At 38.5% G+C, this 17438-nt stretch overlaps 1 protein-coding gene across 1 annotated transcript in view; it reads right to left on the bottom strand.

Moving 5' to 3' along the window:
• Positions 1-1833: 1833 nt before the first annotated feature.
• The window catches only part of TFAP2D (transcription factor AP-2 delta), a 30839-nt gene continuing 15234 nt past the window's right edge, over positions 1834-17438 (bottom strand). Inside the window, exons 4-8 of the mRNA XM_069974040.1 lie at positions 13943-14108; positions 8902-9020; positions 6192-6333; positions 3734-3847; positions 1834-2053 (exon numbers count right to left, since the gene is read on the bottom strand). Of these exons, the coding sequence (XP_069830141.1) occupies positions 1834-2053; positions 3734-3847; positions 6192-6333; positions 8902-9020; positions 13943-14108 (761 nt within the window). The remainder of the gene's footprint in view (positions 2054-3733; positions 3848-6191; positions 6334-8901; positions 9021-13942; positions 14109-17438) is intronic.

Raw genomic sequence — 17438 nt, 5'->3', positions numbered from 1 at the left:
CTAGATGGCACTATTTCTTTGACAGTGAGGAAAGGCTGAAAAATGCTAAAGGGGTTAATTGCCTATGTGACACTTGTAAGTAAATGAGAGGAAGTTTGCCAGTTGCCTCTATGCTCTGGGCCTATTACAGGCTTGCCAAGGTTTCCCTCTGGTTTTATAACAGGTAGTAAAGTACCTTAGGCTGCTGTCAACCAATAGGAGGCGACAAGTTCCGATCCTTACTTATAAGACTGGTGGAGAGAACCATGTGCTCATATTAGTTGGAGACTACTTTTGGTTCCGCTCTATTCTCAAGAGTACAGAGCACAGTATTCTGAGGGAGTTCTTTCCAAGGCCTGGCTCTGTGGGCAGTGCCTGGGAAACTAAAGACCGCAACCTCATTTCCACAAGTTCCTGCAAACCAGTCTACGGCCTGCTAGAACACTGAAGAGGCTACTACCAAAGGCAAGGGGATTCCACCTGTTCACGTTGTGGGGAATTTATCGCACTCCTGTTTCCTGAAGTCCTTCAAGAGTGAACAAGAATGTATTCTAAGCGTTAAGTGCTACTAGAAGACGTGCCCCGCTGTCTTCTGCTCAGTTTCCTTTGCTAATGTTGGGGAGTTAGCTCAGCCCAGTTGTGCAAGCCTAGGGCCCATATTAGTGCACTTGCCACTCTGTGTACTAGACCAGCATTGACGGATCAGTCATAGTCATGAGTATGTTTTTTTCTTTTAAGTCTAAAGATTATCGTAACTGTAGCCAAGGTTGTCAGATTTACCCCCAACATGCATTTTTGGACAGGTCCCCTCACTTTGTAAATTATTATATATCATCAATCTAAACTGCTTAAGCAGTATCTGCACATGTACCTCTTAAAGGGAACTTGTTGGCAATACTACCTCTCAGGTACAAAACTCAGTCTTGAAAACGCACTGTACTGTGTCTTTAAGTCTGCCAAGTAAACATTTCTACAGGTTAAGTTATCCTGGATGTACCTGTATTGCACCATCATACTACAGAGGAGACATAGGAACACCTTTAATTGGCATGTGCAGGTACCTAGGGAGAGGCCGTAGTGATACTACAACATCATCTCTTGCATTTACCATCTTGCACCCCTAGGTCACCACATCAGTTAATAGGGTTCAGACTTATAGTCCCCTGATGAAGTTGCCCACCAAACATGGAAAGACGTTGGGAGGTGTACAGTTTCCTAGCCTCATTTGTTACCCTTTAAATTTTATATAAATTTTTTTGTATATTAAATTGCAAATGATTTAACAGAAATTGGTTTATCCTTGTAAATCTTTAAGAAAAAGACATTTACTTTAGATTGAAAACACGTTCTTCGAATCGAAGGGCAGAGTTCTCTATGAGCGAATAACTGAACATCTTTACATCTTTACAAATAAGAAGGTTTTTAACACAATGCAATACACATAAAACATAGTAAAATTTAATTGCTTTCAATTTTATTATCCTCTATAAGTCATCTCAATATGGTGCTTTGCTTCTTTTTTTTTTTTTTTTTCCATCTCTAAACATCTCACGTCGAGTAAAAACAAAATGTGAAAAAAAAAAAATCCAAAAAAAAAACAAGAAAAGAAAATGTTTCTTCATCGCAAACTGGAATTTTTGTAGTGACACCCATCGGAGGTAACATCTATCGTTTCATTATATATAATAATTTCAGAGAATTTATAAATCAACTAAAAAGGTGAAAAATTCACAGAATTTACAATGTTCAAAAGTAAGTGATTTTGGTCCCTTGTAAATAGTCCAACCTAAAGAGATATACAGTTCTTAAAAAAAATAGTCAGCAGCAAAAAAACTCTGAGGGAGATCAGTCTGGCTAGTCTGTCTTTTCGGTCTTGGCGTCTTTTACGACAACGTCTGACACTTTCCTCAGGGGTCCCTTTTCTGAGTTGCCGTTCCCTTGGCTGCTTTCCGACACCCCCCCAGATTTATTTGTCGTATGTTTCTCCAAATAGTTGAGCATCTCGCTGAGGACGGTCTGAAAGGTGCTTAGAGCCGCGCAAATTGCTGGAGTTCCGAAACCGTGAGTGATCAAGCTGGAACATATAAAAAAAAAAAAAAAAAAACATACAAAGAAAAAAGAAAAAAAAAAATTAGTGCTTTAATATTGAGCTTTATACAGAGGTAAAATATGAAACGGCCTTGAAGTCATGACACGAGATCGCTTCAAAATCAATTCGTTTCACAAGAATATTCAGCAATTCTACCGGGAGAACTATTACAAGGGAAAACTCATACAGAATATTTTATTTTAATTTATTTTTCTTTTATTTATTTATTTTTTATTTATTTATTTATTTTGGAATATTAGCTGTAATGGCTCAAAAAAAATTCAAAAGAACGTTCCGGTATGAGATGAAATGATGTCAGTGTCCTCCTGTATCATTTTAATAGATATTTATTAACATTGTATGGATCTTGTCTACATGAGCTGGAATGTTCTTTTCTAATCATGCAACCCCTGGGCATCCGAATGGTAATTTTTACCTTGAGAACATGGATTAGAGTGAAGGATACATACAGACGATGAATTACTTATCAGAGCCATTGTCCTACATAACCACAGATGAGGTATATGTTATTTCTGTAGTATTAGCTCTATGTTACAAACTAATGGGGTCATCTTTTGTACCTTTTTCCTTATAGCAATATGAAATGCCCCAAATGTATCAAATAGTTGCATGATGCATGATGACTTTTTGCTTTTTGAATTGCTATGTCATCTACTGGGTGGGGATCTTGTGTGGCGAAACTTTGCAGCTTTTTTAAAAAAAAGAATCCCAAAAAATTACTAAAACCCATTATATTTAAAATGGTATTACCATCTCAAAATCTTATAACATGATGATCTGTGGGGGGCATCTAGCAATCCCAAGAACAGAGGGAAAATTGCCCTTGGATTTGTGGAACACACCATGTTTGCGCGGCCAGTGCTCCATTCATTCTCTTTGGGGCTTCCAAGCATTGCCGAGTTCAGCGCTTAAGAATGTTCGGAAGCCCCATAAAAAGTGAATGTTCATTCTAGGCCATTCACCTCCAGCTATTTCATATCCTGTGAAGGGGTAATCTCTTGAGATGGAACTACCCCTTTAAATAATGTTTTACAGAAGTTACTTTGTTCAACATACACCACACCCCTAAAAGAGACTAAAAGGTGGTGCACAGCGTGTAAGGCAGTTATTCAATGCAAACTATGGCAGAAAGCTGGTGTATTTTCATCAATAAATCTTCCCCAATGTCTAAAAAATAATTTTTTCTTTTTTACAGTTTATTTCATTTTTTTTTTTTTTTAACGTTTATTTTAAATTTCATGTTTTGATCTGTTCATGATCATTCAAACATATTCTGTATTTGGCATGTAATAATAATAATAATGATAATAATAATAATAATAATATTATTTATTTGTATAGCGCCAACAGATTCCGCATGTAAACCTCAGCCTCAATGTGTTCTGTTTTCTGGACTCAATAGTTAAAGGGAAACCCCACCCCTAACAATTTGAAGGGATCTTTAAAATGACCATAGTTTGAAGTGCACATAGGGATAACACTAGGAATTGTGTTTGACGCTATAAACACACCTTGAGCTTACTTCCCTTATTGAGAATTCCTTATTGAGCCTTTGAAACGCAATGAACTTTTTACAGTATATATATTGGATATTGGATATATTTCCCAGTAAAAACCAGTAAAACCCCCCAAATAGTGACATACCTAAAATGTGTTAAGTGTCTCTGAATATCGAGGTCTAGAATTGGAGTTGGCCTCGAGGAGCCGAGTGGTGACCTGTCTTGACTGAGTAGGTCCTGAAATTCTTTGCAGATTTGCCTGAAACAATATCAATAAAAACAATAATGAGTCATTTATTATGGAAATAACCACATAAAAAAATTGATAATTTTTGTAAAAGTAGGCTACACTTTCTTGACCTTAACCCCTTCCATATAGTGGCTGAATTCCTGGCTAGAGTATCCTGTACACACGAACAGGATGTCTATTACAGGATGTACACCAGACAGGACATTGGGTGAAAGACAACAGAGCAGACAGCTTGCATCCAAAGCAGAAGGAAACCATTAAAGACCACAGAGAAAGAGGTAAAATAATTTATTTACCATTATACGCTCACATTTTAAGAGATACGCTTCACTGTTGGAAAACCATTTAAAACATTTTGAAAAAAATATGGGGATTATAGTGGTAATAGATCCATTTAAAAGTAAAAGTAATACTATAGTGGTGCCTCTGCAGTACTACAGCCTCAACTCCTGTCGAAATGACTAGAAGTGGAGGCTGCATTACCCCAGCACCGCCACCAACTGCTTCCAGCTCCTTTCTAAGTGCAGTGCAGCTGATTGGCAGGGATATGTGGTGTCTGAACCTCATCAACCTATTATTCTATCCTGTAGAAAGGCTATTGATTTTCCCCCCTGACATTCTGGATCACAAACAGCTGAATATACTGCCATTCCTAATATTTTTGCACTATGGGCTGAAAGGACAGTAAAGTGGGAAAAGGGAGACTTGGCACTTTTGGAACGGCAGCAAAGGCAGGGCTGGCTAGTACATGTTGTTTTTACTGTTTTTATACAAGCTTGAGCACATATAAAGGTATTCTTCACAAAAGACAAATAAGTTTAAAGAGGACCTGTCACCCCCGTGCTGGGGTGACAGGCTCCCGACCCCAGCTAGATCCCCTTATACTGACCTCATCTCGCTGAGTCCCGCTCCCGGAGCTGGTCCCGGGACAGACATATCCTGGTCTGAAGCCGGCGCGTGCACGGCTCCATTCATTCTCTATGGAGACCGGACCTAACACCACAGCGCGCACGCGCCGACTTCTGACCAGGATATCTCCGTCCGGACCGGCTCCGGGAGCGGGACTCGGGGAGATGAGGTCAGTATAAGGGGTCTGTCTGGGGGTCGGGAGCCTGTCACCCCGACACGGGGGGTGACAGGTCTCCTTTAAACTGATGCAATATGTAAAATTGAGGAAAATAAGTATTTGATACTCTGCTAATGTTGCAAACTTTCCCACCAACAAAGAATGAAATGGAGACCTGCACAAGGCTGGGATGGGCTACAGGACAATATGCAAGCAGTTTGGTGAGAAGGCAACAACTCTTGGCACAATTATTAGATAATGGAAGAAATACAAGATGACTGTCAATCTTCCTTGGTCTGGGGCTCCATGCAGGATCTCGCCTCGTGGGGTAAGGATGATTGTTTAAAACGGTCAGGAATCAGCCCGGAACTACATAGGAGAACCTGGTCAATAACCTGAACAGAGCTGGGTCCACAGTCTCCCAGATTACCGTTAGTAACACACAAAGTCATCATGGAATAAAATTCTGCAAGGCAAGAAAGTTCCCCCTGCTCACACCAGCACATGTCAAGGCCTGTTTGAAGTTTGCCAATGACCATTTATTTTCTGTGTTTGGAGGAAGAAGAAGGATGAGTACAACCCCAAGAACACAGTCCCAACCGTGAAGCATAGGGGTGGAAACATCATAATTTGGTGGTGCAAAGGGGACCAGATAACTGAACAATATTGAAAGGAGGATGGATGGGGCCATGTATCACAAGACTTTCGCCAACAACCTCCTTCCGTCAGTAAGAGCACTGACGATGGGTTGTGGCTAGAGATGAGCGAACCTGGAGCATGCTCGAGTCCATCTGTACCTGATCATTCGGCATTTGATTAGCGGTGGCTGCTGAAGTTGGATAAAGCCCTAAGGCTATGTGGAAAACATGGATATAATCATTGGCTGTATCCATGTTTTCCAGACAACCTTAGAGCTTTATCCAACTTCAGCAGCCACCACTAACGGACTCGAGCATGCTCGAGGTTCGCTCATCTCTGGTTGTGGCTGCCACCTCTGGCCTATTTGCAGCTAACGGAGCTGGCCTTTACTTAGACCACAAGCAGAAGACCTATATCTTAGGTCTATGCACTGTACAAGAGTATATGGAAAGGTGTTGTTTTCATCCTTATTATTCATTTTATTATCCCTATTACTTTCACCATCCTACACAACATAGAATTGCAATTTTTTTCTAATTAATGGACCATATAATATCAAAAGAAATGAAATGTGAACTACATTTTAACAAAAATGAAAATAAAGTAATGAAAATAAACAAATAAAACCTCATTGTGAAAAGAACTTACTTAGTGGCGAGTATCATCTTTTTCCTTGCGGTCTGCTCCTTCTGCTCCATGTGTTGCCTAGCCAGATGTTCTCCTACAGCCTTTGCTGGAAACTCTGTCTCACAAGTATATCCAAAATCACGGGCTAAATGCAGAGCTTCACCTGCAGACAACAGAACAATAGATAAGTATTTAAATAAACTGCTAAAGCTAACGACATAGTTACTCAAACATCTACCCGTGTTCATGGTTATTAAGGTTAAAATATTATTAATTATACACAGTTATGTTGACCTGGAATGATTGTATCTTAAAGGGGGGCCTAAGAAAATAAAATGGGAGTAAGCTTAGGCTGAGCTAAAACTGAAAACAAACAAGGCACAAAAAAACGAAACAAAAAAAAACAACAATACTCACCTTCCCCCATCGCCCACAACATCCATCTTGCAGTGCCCAGTCCTTCCTACTCCTGCCTCAGCCACTACTTGGCTGGGAGAGTACATCCAGTATTGAAACTGAAACGGGAAGTGCTACTTAGCCAGGTCTGTCAACATGGGAAAGATACGGTGGGGGATCATGGCAGGTGAGTATGCTTTATTTTTTTATTTATTTGTTTGTTTGTTTTCTCATATCTATATATATATATATATATATATATATATATATATTTATTTATTTTTTTCAGATAACCCATTTTAAGGATTGTTTTAACCTTGTCTGATTTACAAAAGCAAATAAGGCCAATTATCTTAAGGCAAAAGTTTTGATTGAAATCCTCACCAATGAGGAGAATGGAGAAGTGGCACATTTTACTCCTGACTTGCAGCAATCCCCTTCTAGGCAGCTCCATTATAAGTCTATAGGGCTGCGTGGACAGATATGATTGACAGCAGGGTGTGTGCTGTTCCATCTCCTGATCGATGGGGGTCAGTGAGACCTGCAACGATCAACCCTTTTATTTAAAGACATATATGATTTAAGTTGATAAAAGGTGTAATGGCTTTTTGTTGATAGAACCAATGATGGGGCTTTATATCAATTATAGTTGCATATATTGTTCTAAAACCTCCAGATCGGATGACATTCTTTATATAATTCGGAAACTGTATTGGGCACATCTTGGATTATTGATAGATCATCAGTTGTACTCTATGCCGAACATATGGCAATTCCGGCAAGTCATGAGATAAAACTATTTTCACGTAGCAATGAACATAAACTAGTCTCAGATTTGAGAGTTATATTAGGAAGCTTAATGACCTCTTCTGTCAGTTTCCCATAAAATAGCCATTCTAGAACATCCCCTTTTATAGCTCAGTGATCTGCTGTTCTTCTGTTATTCTTACTAGAAATATATGAATAGTCAACTGGGTGTTACCTGGGCATGTGTATCTACACAAGCTAACACTGTCAGTTTGGATTGGCTAGCCTCAGACCCTGGAGAGACGCATCCCAAACTGGTAACACCCAGCTGGCTATTTAGCCAAGCAGTAAAAATAATAGAGGAACAGCATAACACTGCCGGGAGAGAAGGATTGGGCAACTGGAGCTCAACATGGTTGACCCTTTTTTTCTGAGAGTAGATAGGTGTCAGCATAAAATAGATAGTAAGTCACTATTGGAGATGAGCACAAGTCAAGCATACTTGAGTCTGATCATTTGGCACCTGACTACCAGGGGCAGAAGAAGTTGGATGAAGCCCAAGAGAGTTTGGGGAAACAAGGATACAGCCATAGGCTATAGGCTATATCCTTGTTTTCTTGGACTCTGTAGGGCGGCATCCAACTTTATCCGCCACGTATTCAAATGCCAGATGATTGGACTTGAGCATGCTCCAATTGTGTTCATCTCCAGTCATTATATCTTAAAGGGGTGTTCCATCAGGACGCAGGGACATAATGGACAAGTAGTAGCTGCTACTTTGATTAACTCCATCCATTCATGTATCCATGAAGCAGTCAACTACTACATTGCAAGCTTACTATGTCTTGGAGGTAGTCCGTCACAACTCTACAATGTAGACAACCCTTTCGACGCAACAGAACATAGGAAACAAATCAAACACCTTCCAAATTAAATCCACAAGATCTTAACTAGAGATGATCGAACATCGGAAAATCTTAGGTTCTATCGAACTCGAACCTTGTTGAACCTTCCGCATTTCATTCCCGATGCCTTCCCGGTCCGTGGGGAAGGAGGAGACAGTCTGAATTCCGGGATTCAGCCGATGTTCGATCATCTCTAATCTTCACTCCTAACTGAATCTGAAATCTATGGATTATTCAGCTGTACAACCGAAAGACCATTTTCTACTAAAGTTTCTCCTTCTTGGTTGGGAAAACACGTGAGTCAAGTGAATTAATGAAGGGAAATTATTAGAAGTGCATCTGAAAGATCTCTTAAGACCTTAGAAGAAAGACCTTGCTCGATTTGATCAGCACTTCCAAACATTCAAGGGAATAAAAGGAAGAGGGTTGGTAATGCCCGGTCTGTGAGGAGGCACTTTCATCCCACTCTGACTGAAAGCAGAACTCCAATCCAGGTACTTTATCTTCTCCTACACTGTGTGACTTCATATAAAATGATCAAAGACAAGTGGGATATATTCTTCAGATCTGAAAGTTCTGAACAACTGCAAAGATTTACAATTGTTCCAAGGACTGGAGAATGGCATGGTTAATCTGATTCCAATTTGCAAGGTCCGTGGGTGGGAGAAAGAGGCAGAACTTACCTTCCACTAAGGACGTCAACAGCGTTACATTAGCAGCTTTTCGCCTTCCTGCAGGTAAGTTCAGACCAAGCCTGTCCAACTTCTCTCGTAAGCATCGACCCCCATTTTTCGACTTTGCCCTGCAAAAGTCCCCCCCGTCAATATGCTGTATGAACATATAGACCATATAGATAAACAGCGTGTCAAAACTTTCTATATTAAATTTCTTATTCATTTCCCAATATTATAAAATTACAGCATGTCCCTGCTATGTAGTTCAGGGGCTCCCATAGCAAAAATTAAAATGGTGTCTCATTCTGATGCTGGTTACCACCATCACACCCATAGCCACCCAAGTTGAAAGGAACTAATGTATGTTTTCTATGGTTTTTCATGCCTCCCCTATGCTTCTGATGCAAACTGTCTGCTCCATTGTCTTTATAGCCCCACTTCCTGCCTAGTGTAATAGACTTCCTGTTCCTTTTTTACACTCTAGCTAGAAATTCAGCCAACTCATTATGTGGGTGCAGTTGGTGGGGTTATAGTCAAGAAGATGTAGTGGGAGGGAGGTAGAGTTGGTTGAATTCCCAGCTAGATTTTAAACCAGGAACACGGGATGTAGACTAGATGGGGCAGTGAAGAAAATAGTGCAGACAGGTTTAATCAGGAGCAGAACTGGTGCATGTATTGTATGATTTTTCATGCATATCTTATGCTCCAGATGCAAATGGTCTGCTCTATTGTCTTCATAGCCCCACTTCCTGTCTAGTATAATAGACTTCCTGTTCTCGTTGTACACTCTAGCTAGGAACTAAGCCTACTCTATCTGCCTACCATTATGTGGGTGTAGTTGGTGGGGTTATAGTAAAGAAGATGTAGTGGGAGAGAGAAAGAGATGGTTGAATTCCCAGCTAGTCTGTGTAGAAGGAACATGATTTAGACTAGCCAGGGGGGCAGTGAAGAAAATAGGGTGGACGGGTTGCATCAGGAGCAGAAGGAAAGAATGAAAGACCACAGAAAGCTTGTAAAATAAAAGGTTTCCTTGTTAGAAAACATCTTTAAGATATAGCTTTCCTTGTAACATGAGATGAGCAAATTGATATAGCACAAATTCATCATCTCTGTACTGTACTGCGGCTGTTGGGAACCCTATATAACACAGAAGGAATATAAAAACCTGTAATACAGGAGACATTAGAGTCATCTACAACTCTCAAGGCATATAGAAGATTTGCGTTAGGAACTGAAACAAATTTCTAGAAATTTTATATCCCTGCACAGCCGCACATCTCCTGCCTTGTCAATCATATCCCACACAGTTTTATTACTGGTACTACCACTACTGGCCCTATACAGCTGCACATCCCCTGCTTTATCCATCAGATCCCATACTGTACTTCTTCTACTACTACTACTACTACAACTACTACTACTACCCTACACAGCCGCACATCTCCTGCCTTATCCATCATATCCCAAACAATATTATTACTGGTACTACCACTACTGGCCCCATACAGCTGCACATCTCCTGCTTTGTCTATCAGATCCCATACTGTATTTCTACTACTAGGGGTAGAGGGGTCAGCTGTAGCATTTCAAGATTACAAAGAAGTCAACAAAACCTGTAAAAATGTAATAAAAGCAGCAAAAATTCACAATGAAAGGCAGGTAGCCATAGATAGCAAAAGAAACCCCCAAAAAATTCTTCAAATTCTTCAAATATATTAATGCAAAAAAACCAAGGTCAGAGCATGTAGGACCCCTAAATAATGGCGACGGGAAATTAATAACTGGGGATCAGGAGAAAGCTGAGTTACTTAATGGGTTCTTCAGCTCTGTATATACAAAAGAAGAGGATGGAACTGTGGTGGGTGGGGCCAGTACTGAGGTGGGTGGGGCCAGTGCTGCTAACACATGTAATGTACTGAACTGGTTTACTATAGATATGGTCCAAGATAAATTAAACAAACTCAATGTAACCAAAGCTCCAGGGCCTGATGGATTACACCCCAGAGTTCTTAGGGAACTCAGTTCTGTAATTTCTCTACCCATGTATGAAATATTCAGTTGCTTACTGGTATTGTGCAGAGGGACTGGCGCAAGGCAAATGTAGTGCCGATATTCAAAAAGGGCTCTCGAACTTCCCCAGGTAACTACACACCTGTAAGCTTAACGTCCATTGTGGGGAAACTATTTGAGGGGCTTATAAGGGACTACATCCAGGAATATGTAGTGGCTAATAGTATTATAGGTGATAACCAGCATGGTTTTACTAAGGACAGAAGCTTTCAAACCAACCTAATATGTTTCTATGAAGAGGTAAGTAGAAGCCTGGACGGCGGCGCGGCTGTGGATATCGTGCACCTGGATATTGCAAAAGCGTTTGACACAGTTCCTCATGGACGTCTGATGGGTAAGTTAAAGTCTATCGGTTTGGAAAGTTTAATGTGTAACTGGATTGAAAACTGGCTTAATAATCGTACCCAGAGAGTGGTGGTCAATGATTCCTACTCCGAATGGTCCCCGGTAATAAGTGGTGTACCCCAAGGGTCAGTACTTGGCCCTCTTCTGTTTAACTTGTTTATTAATAATATTGAGAATGGAATTAACAGCAATGTTTCTATCTTTGCAGATGACACCAAGCTTTGTAGTAGAGTACAGTCTATGGAGGATGTGCAGATGTTACAGGATGACTTAGACACACTGAGTGTTTGGGCGTCCACTTGGCAAATGAGGTTCAATGTGGATAAATGTAAAGTTATGCAGCTGGGTACTAATAACCCGCATGCATCATATGTCCTGGGGGGAGTTATTCTGGGAGAGTCACTGATAGAGAAGGATCTGGATGTACTTGTAGATAATAGACTACAGAACAGCACACAATGTCAGTCAGCTGCTTCTAAGGCCAGCAGGATATTGTCATGCATTAAAACAGGCCTGGACTCTCGGGACAGGGATATAATATTACCGCTTTATAAAGCTTTGGTGCAGCCTCATCTGGAGTATGCCGTCCAGTTTTGGAACCCGATTCATAACAAGGACGTTCTAGAGCTGGAGAGGGTACAAAGACGGGCAACTAAACTAATAAGGGGAATGGAGCATCTTAGTTATGATGAGAGATTAAAAGAATTACATTTGTTTAGTCTGGAGAAGAGACGTTTAAGGGGAGATATGATTAACTTATTTAAATATATAAATGGCCCCTACAAGAAATATGGGGAAAAGATGTTCCAGGTAAAACCCCCTCAAAGTAAGACTACATTGTATTGTATATGATAATATGTCTTTTAAGGTTATTACAAAGGCTCATAGTATCTGTATGATATTGTAAACATACAATCCTTTGTTGCCTGTGAGCAACTTTCTTTTTGAATATGTAATGAATTTTCAATATGTATATTCAAATATTACATAAGCCACTAATTAAATATTGTTAAAAAAAACTCTCAAAGGACAAGAGGGCACTGCCTCCACCCGGAGAGACAAGGGGGCACTGCCTCCGCCTGGAGAAAAAAAGGTTCAATCTCCGGAGGCGACAAGTCTTCTTTACCATGAGAACTGTGAATCTGTGGAACAGTCTACCACAGGATCTGGTCACAGCAACAACAGTAGAGGGCTTCAAAACAGGGCTAGACAAGTTCTTAGACCAAAATAATATAAATGCATATGTATAGAACCTATCGCCCCTCCCCCTTCCCTGTATCCATCCCCTTCTTGGTTGAACTTGATGGACATGTGTCTTTTTTCAACCGTATTAACTATGTAACTACTACTACTACTACTCCCACTACTCTACACAGCCGCACATCTCCTGCCTTGTCCATCATGTCCCATACTGTACTACTACTACTACCACTACTAACCCTACACAGCCGCACATCTCCTGTCCTTTCCATCATATCTCATACTGTTCTACTACTACTTCTACTACTACTACTACTACTACTACTACTACTATCCCTACACAGCCGCACATCTCCTGCCTTATCCATCATGTTCCATGCTGTACTATTACTATTACTACTACCATTACTACTACCACTACTAGCCCTACACATCTCCTGCCTTGTCCATCATGTCGTATACTATACTGCTGCCATTGCTATCAGCCTGAGCACTTTTGATTTGGACTACATTTATTACGACTGAATCTTATTGCTGATTCTAATGACCTGGAAATGGAAATGTTTTCTTCTCCAGTTTCCACCTTAATGGAGTCAATATCACCATGTGATACATGGTTGTCTATTGATTTCAATGGATGTCTAATTATCCTATATTTCTCATGCGGTATCTACATGATGTGACACACAGAGCTTCTTCCTGTAATAGCTGATCACTGATGGTTAGAGAAACTGGAATCTATTGATCGCCGGATCACTACAGGATCAAACCTATTTCTATAGAAGTCCATGTGTACTTATCTCAGGGCGACCAGCTATAGGTGTTATTTTTCTATATATTCAGTACTTGCAGAGTTGATCGCCCCATCTGCTTGGATACATACAAAATGATGCATGTGTACATTATGTATCATGTGCCTTCAAGCTTGAGTTATTAGAACAAGGAAAAGCATAAAAGTGAAACATTAACATGGCATTAGGGTGGTCTCTGGGTATTTTTAGGTGTGATTCTTAAAGGGAACATTTCACAATGAAAATGCAATCCATTCTGTAGGCGGCATGTTAGAGATCCGGATGAGCGGAGATTTATAAAGAGTTTTGTGAAAGAAGTTGCAGGAAAACATACAGATATCTGTTAATCACTGATTAGGACCGCCTACTTGACTACTTAGCCAATGTTGAGATGAGATTTATTATGTTATTTTGAAACTTTTTCCATAAAACTATTTATCAATCTGCTCAGCTCCTCCCACTCTTAAACATGATGAATTCAGATGGGAGTATATTTTCAATGTGAAAGGTTCCCTTTAAATATTTATTTTTTATTTATTTATATTCTAGACAGCAGTTATGCACTATAGTCTAGTTATATGAATATAATACATTTATTTTCCTAATAGCCTAATACAAGTATAGAAATATTGACCTGCCTTTACCTTCGTAATATACCACCCAGGAGAGAAGCGTTGAGGCATTCAGGAGGAGAGAGGCGTCTTTTCACTTCTGCTATGGTGACCTTGTATTTAGACGTGGAGCTTAGCAAAGAGAGTCGGCCTGGAACTGAGCAGAACAGGTCTGTGGGGTTCACTACGCAGGTACCTCCTAAGAGATGACAGAAACAGAAAGCGTATGTTATGGCTGCTCAAACTGATTATTGTTCATTCATACATAAATCCATCCAGGAAGATCATTTTATATAATACAACCATATTATAGAGCTATGCCAATGGATAATGGATGGAGATAATTAGATAGATAGATAGATAGATAGATAGATAGATAGATAGATAGATAGATCTGAGATAGATAGATAGATAGATAGGAGATAGATAGATAGGTAGATAGATAGATAGATCTGAGATAGATAGAGGATAGATAGATAGATAGATAGATAGGAGATAGATAGATAAATAAATAAATAAATAGATATGAGATAGATAGATAGATAGATAGATAGATAGATAGATAATAGATAGATAGATAGATAGATAGATAGATAGATCTGAGATAGATAGGAGATAGATAGATAAATAAATAAATAGATAGATAGATAGATAGATAGATAGATAGGAGATAGATAGATAGATATGAGATGGATAGATAGATAGATAGATAGATAAATAGATAGATAGATAATAGATAGGTATGAGATAGATAGATAGATAGATAGATAGATAGATAGATAGATAGATATGAGATAGATATGAGATAGATGGATAGATATGAGAGGGAGAGATAGATAATAGATAGTAATGAGAGAGAGAGAAGAGATAGATAGATAGATATGAGAGAGATAGATAAATCAATAGATAGATTGATAGGAGAGAGAGAGATAAATCGATAGATAGATAGATAGATAGATAAATAGATAGATAGGTAGATATGAGATAGATGGATAGATATGAGAGGGAGAGATAGATAATAGATAGTTATAAGAGAGAGAGAGTGAGAGAGAGAGATGAGATAGATATGAGAGAGATAGATAAATCAATAGATAGATAGATAGATAGATAGATGGATAGATATGAGAGGGAGAGAGATAGATAGATAGATAGATAGATAGATAGATAGATAGATAGATATGAGAGAGAGGAGATAAATAGATAGATATCAGAGAGAGAGAAATCAATAGATAGATAAATAAATAGATAGATAGAGATGGATAAATAGATTTATAGATTCAAATATTTCAAACTCCCGATTGAAGTTGTAATAGCTGTTTAGCAATTTCTGGTCTGCAATTCCTCACTATATAGATTTAACCATCATGCATGCAAAATCATCAACTGGCTGCAATCTATATTACAGCCACTAGGTGGCCATGTATAGACACTTGTAGTATTAACATCTCCAGACAGAGTATAGGGAAAAAAAACATATTTTTTAAGTTTTTTTTCCAAAGCTGAAAGGCAAGGAAGGACACATGTGTAGGAGGAGGGTTATGAATCCAAACTTATTTTCTAATTTATGTTTCTTTTGTAGAGAAGGCAGACGCTGATGGTCAGGAAATTCATTATACTATGCTAGTAGATTGCTGGTGATCTATAAATACACAATTTCCTAAAAGCAAATTTATTATATTTCTTCCAGGTGCCCTGTAATCCCTACACTCATTACGGTCGATATTTTCACTAGTAAATTCAAACTCCAGCCGCTTGATTGACAGACCACTCCATCTGGACATCTGATATTGATAAAATAACATGTAAATGTCAAAAAAGAGGCTTCAATTAAATTAGAGGTGCAAAATACACCTTTCTCTGAAATGTGAAAAGTGGCGAGCCAGGCGGGACTTTTTCCATAGTACTACTGTAACAATATAAGGTGATATTAGGGGTGAGTATAAATAATTAAATAATGGTGACTTCATTTTGATCATCTAAAATTAAAAGTTTAAATATTATATATTAATTTGTATATATGAGATAGATAGGCTATGTTCACACAATGTCCAAAAAAGAAAAAAGGCATCCGCTTTTTGTTTTAAAAAAAACATCCGTAATTGCATCATTTTTTTGGCTATGTTCACACAACGTCAAAAATAGAGAATAGGCGGCCGATTTTTAAAATAACATCCGTTATTCCCGCGATTTACCTGACAGCTATGGCAATGCATTGAAGTCAATGGAAAGACGGACGTCCAATGTGCACAATGTAAATAATGGACGTTTTTACCACGGACGTCAAAATAATGAACATGATCATTATTTTCGGACGTCTTTTGCAAACAGTGGACGTTTTTTATCAGTTGTTCACACACAGTTTTTTCATCCAAAGGCCAATTAGTAACCCTAAACTAGAATAATGTACCAACACCAGTCATTGCACTAAGGGGAGGCCAGGCTGCTAAAATACGTCCGTTGTTTCAGACTCAAAATGATGGATGCCATTTTAAACGGAGCTGAAAAACGTTGTGTGAACATAGCCTGTAAGTGACTTTAATAAAATGAATTGAAGTCTATGGAATAATGGAAGTCTTTTTCACAACTTGTATTAAATGACAGACGTCTTTTGAGGTGGATGCATTCAATACAAGTTGTGGAAAAGACGTCCGTTATTTTATAGACTTCAATTCATTGTAGTCAAGCCAATTAAAAAAATGATGCAATAACAGACGTCTTTTTCCCTTTTTCCCTTTTTCAGACGTTGGGTGGACATAGCCATAGATAGGAAATGGATAGATAGATAGATAGATAGATAGATAGATAGATAGATAGATAGATAGGAGATAGATAGATAGATAGATAGATAGATAATAGATAGATAGGAGATAGATAGATAGATAGATAGATAGATAGATAGATAGATAGATAGATAGATAGATAATAGATAGATAGATAGGAGATAGATAGATAGATAGATAGATAGATAGATAGGAGATAGATAGATAGATAGATAGATAGATAGATAGATAGGAGATAGATAGATAGGAGATAGATAGATAGATAGGAGATAGATAGATAGATAGATAGATAGATAATAGATAGATAGATAGATAGATAGATAGATAGATAGATAGATGATAGATAGATGATAGGTAGATAGATAGATAGATAGATAGATAATAGATAGATAGATAGATAGATAGATAGATAGATAGATAATAGATAGATAATAGATAGATAGATAATAGATAGATAGATAGATAGATAGATAATAGATAGATAATAGATAGATAGATAGATAGATAGATAGATAGACATATATAATTACTTTGAGTACTTTTGAACTCATGGTCTATAGCTATAAATTATATTTTAAGAACATTACAGAGCTCGGGAGCAATACACAGCGCGTTCATAAATCTTCATGATATGCATCCCCACATAATGCACTTTGACGTGTGAAATTTAAATTAGCGGTGGCCTGTATTTCTTTATTCTCCGTTCTTCTTTGAGGCTGACTGTACACTATATATTTTTAATGTACATG

The sequence above is a fragment of the Dendropsophus ebraccatus genome, chromosome 6, assembly GCF_027789765.1.
Source record: "Dendropsophus ebraccatus isolate aDenEbr1 chromosome 6, aDenEbr1.pat, whole genome shotgun sequence".
NCBI lineage: Eukaryota > Metazoa > Chordata > Amphibia > Anura > Hylidae > Dendropsophus > Dendropsophus ebraccatus.
This window is presented reverse-complemented; position numbering and strand designations above follow the sequence as displayed.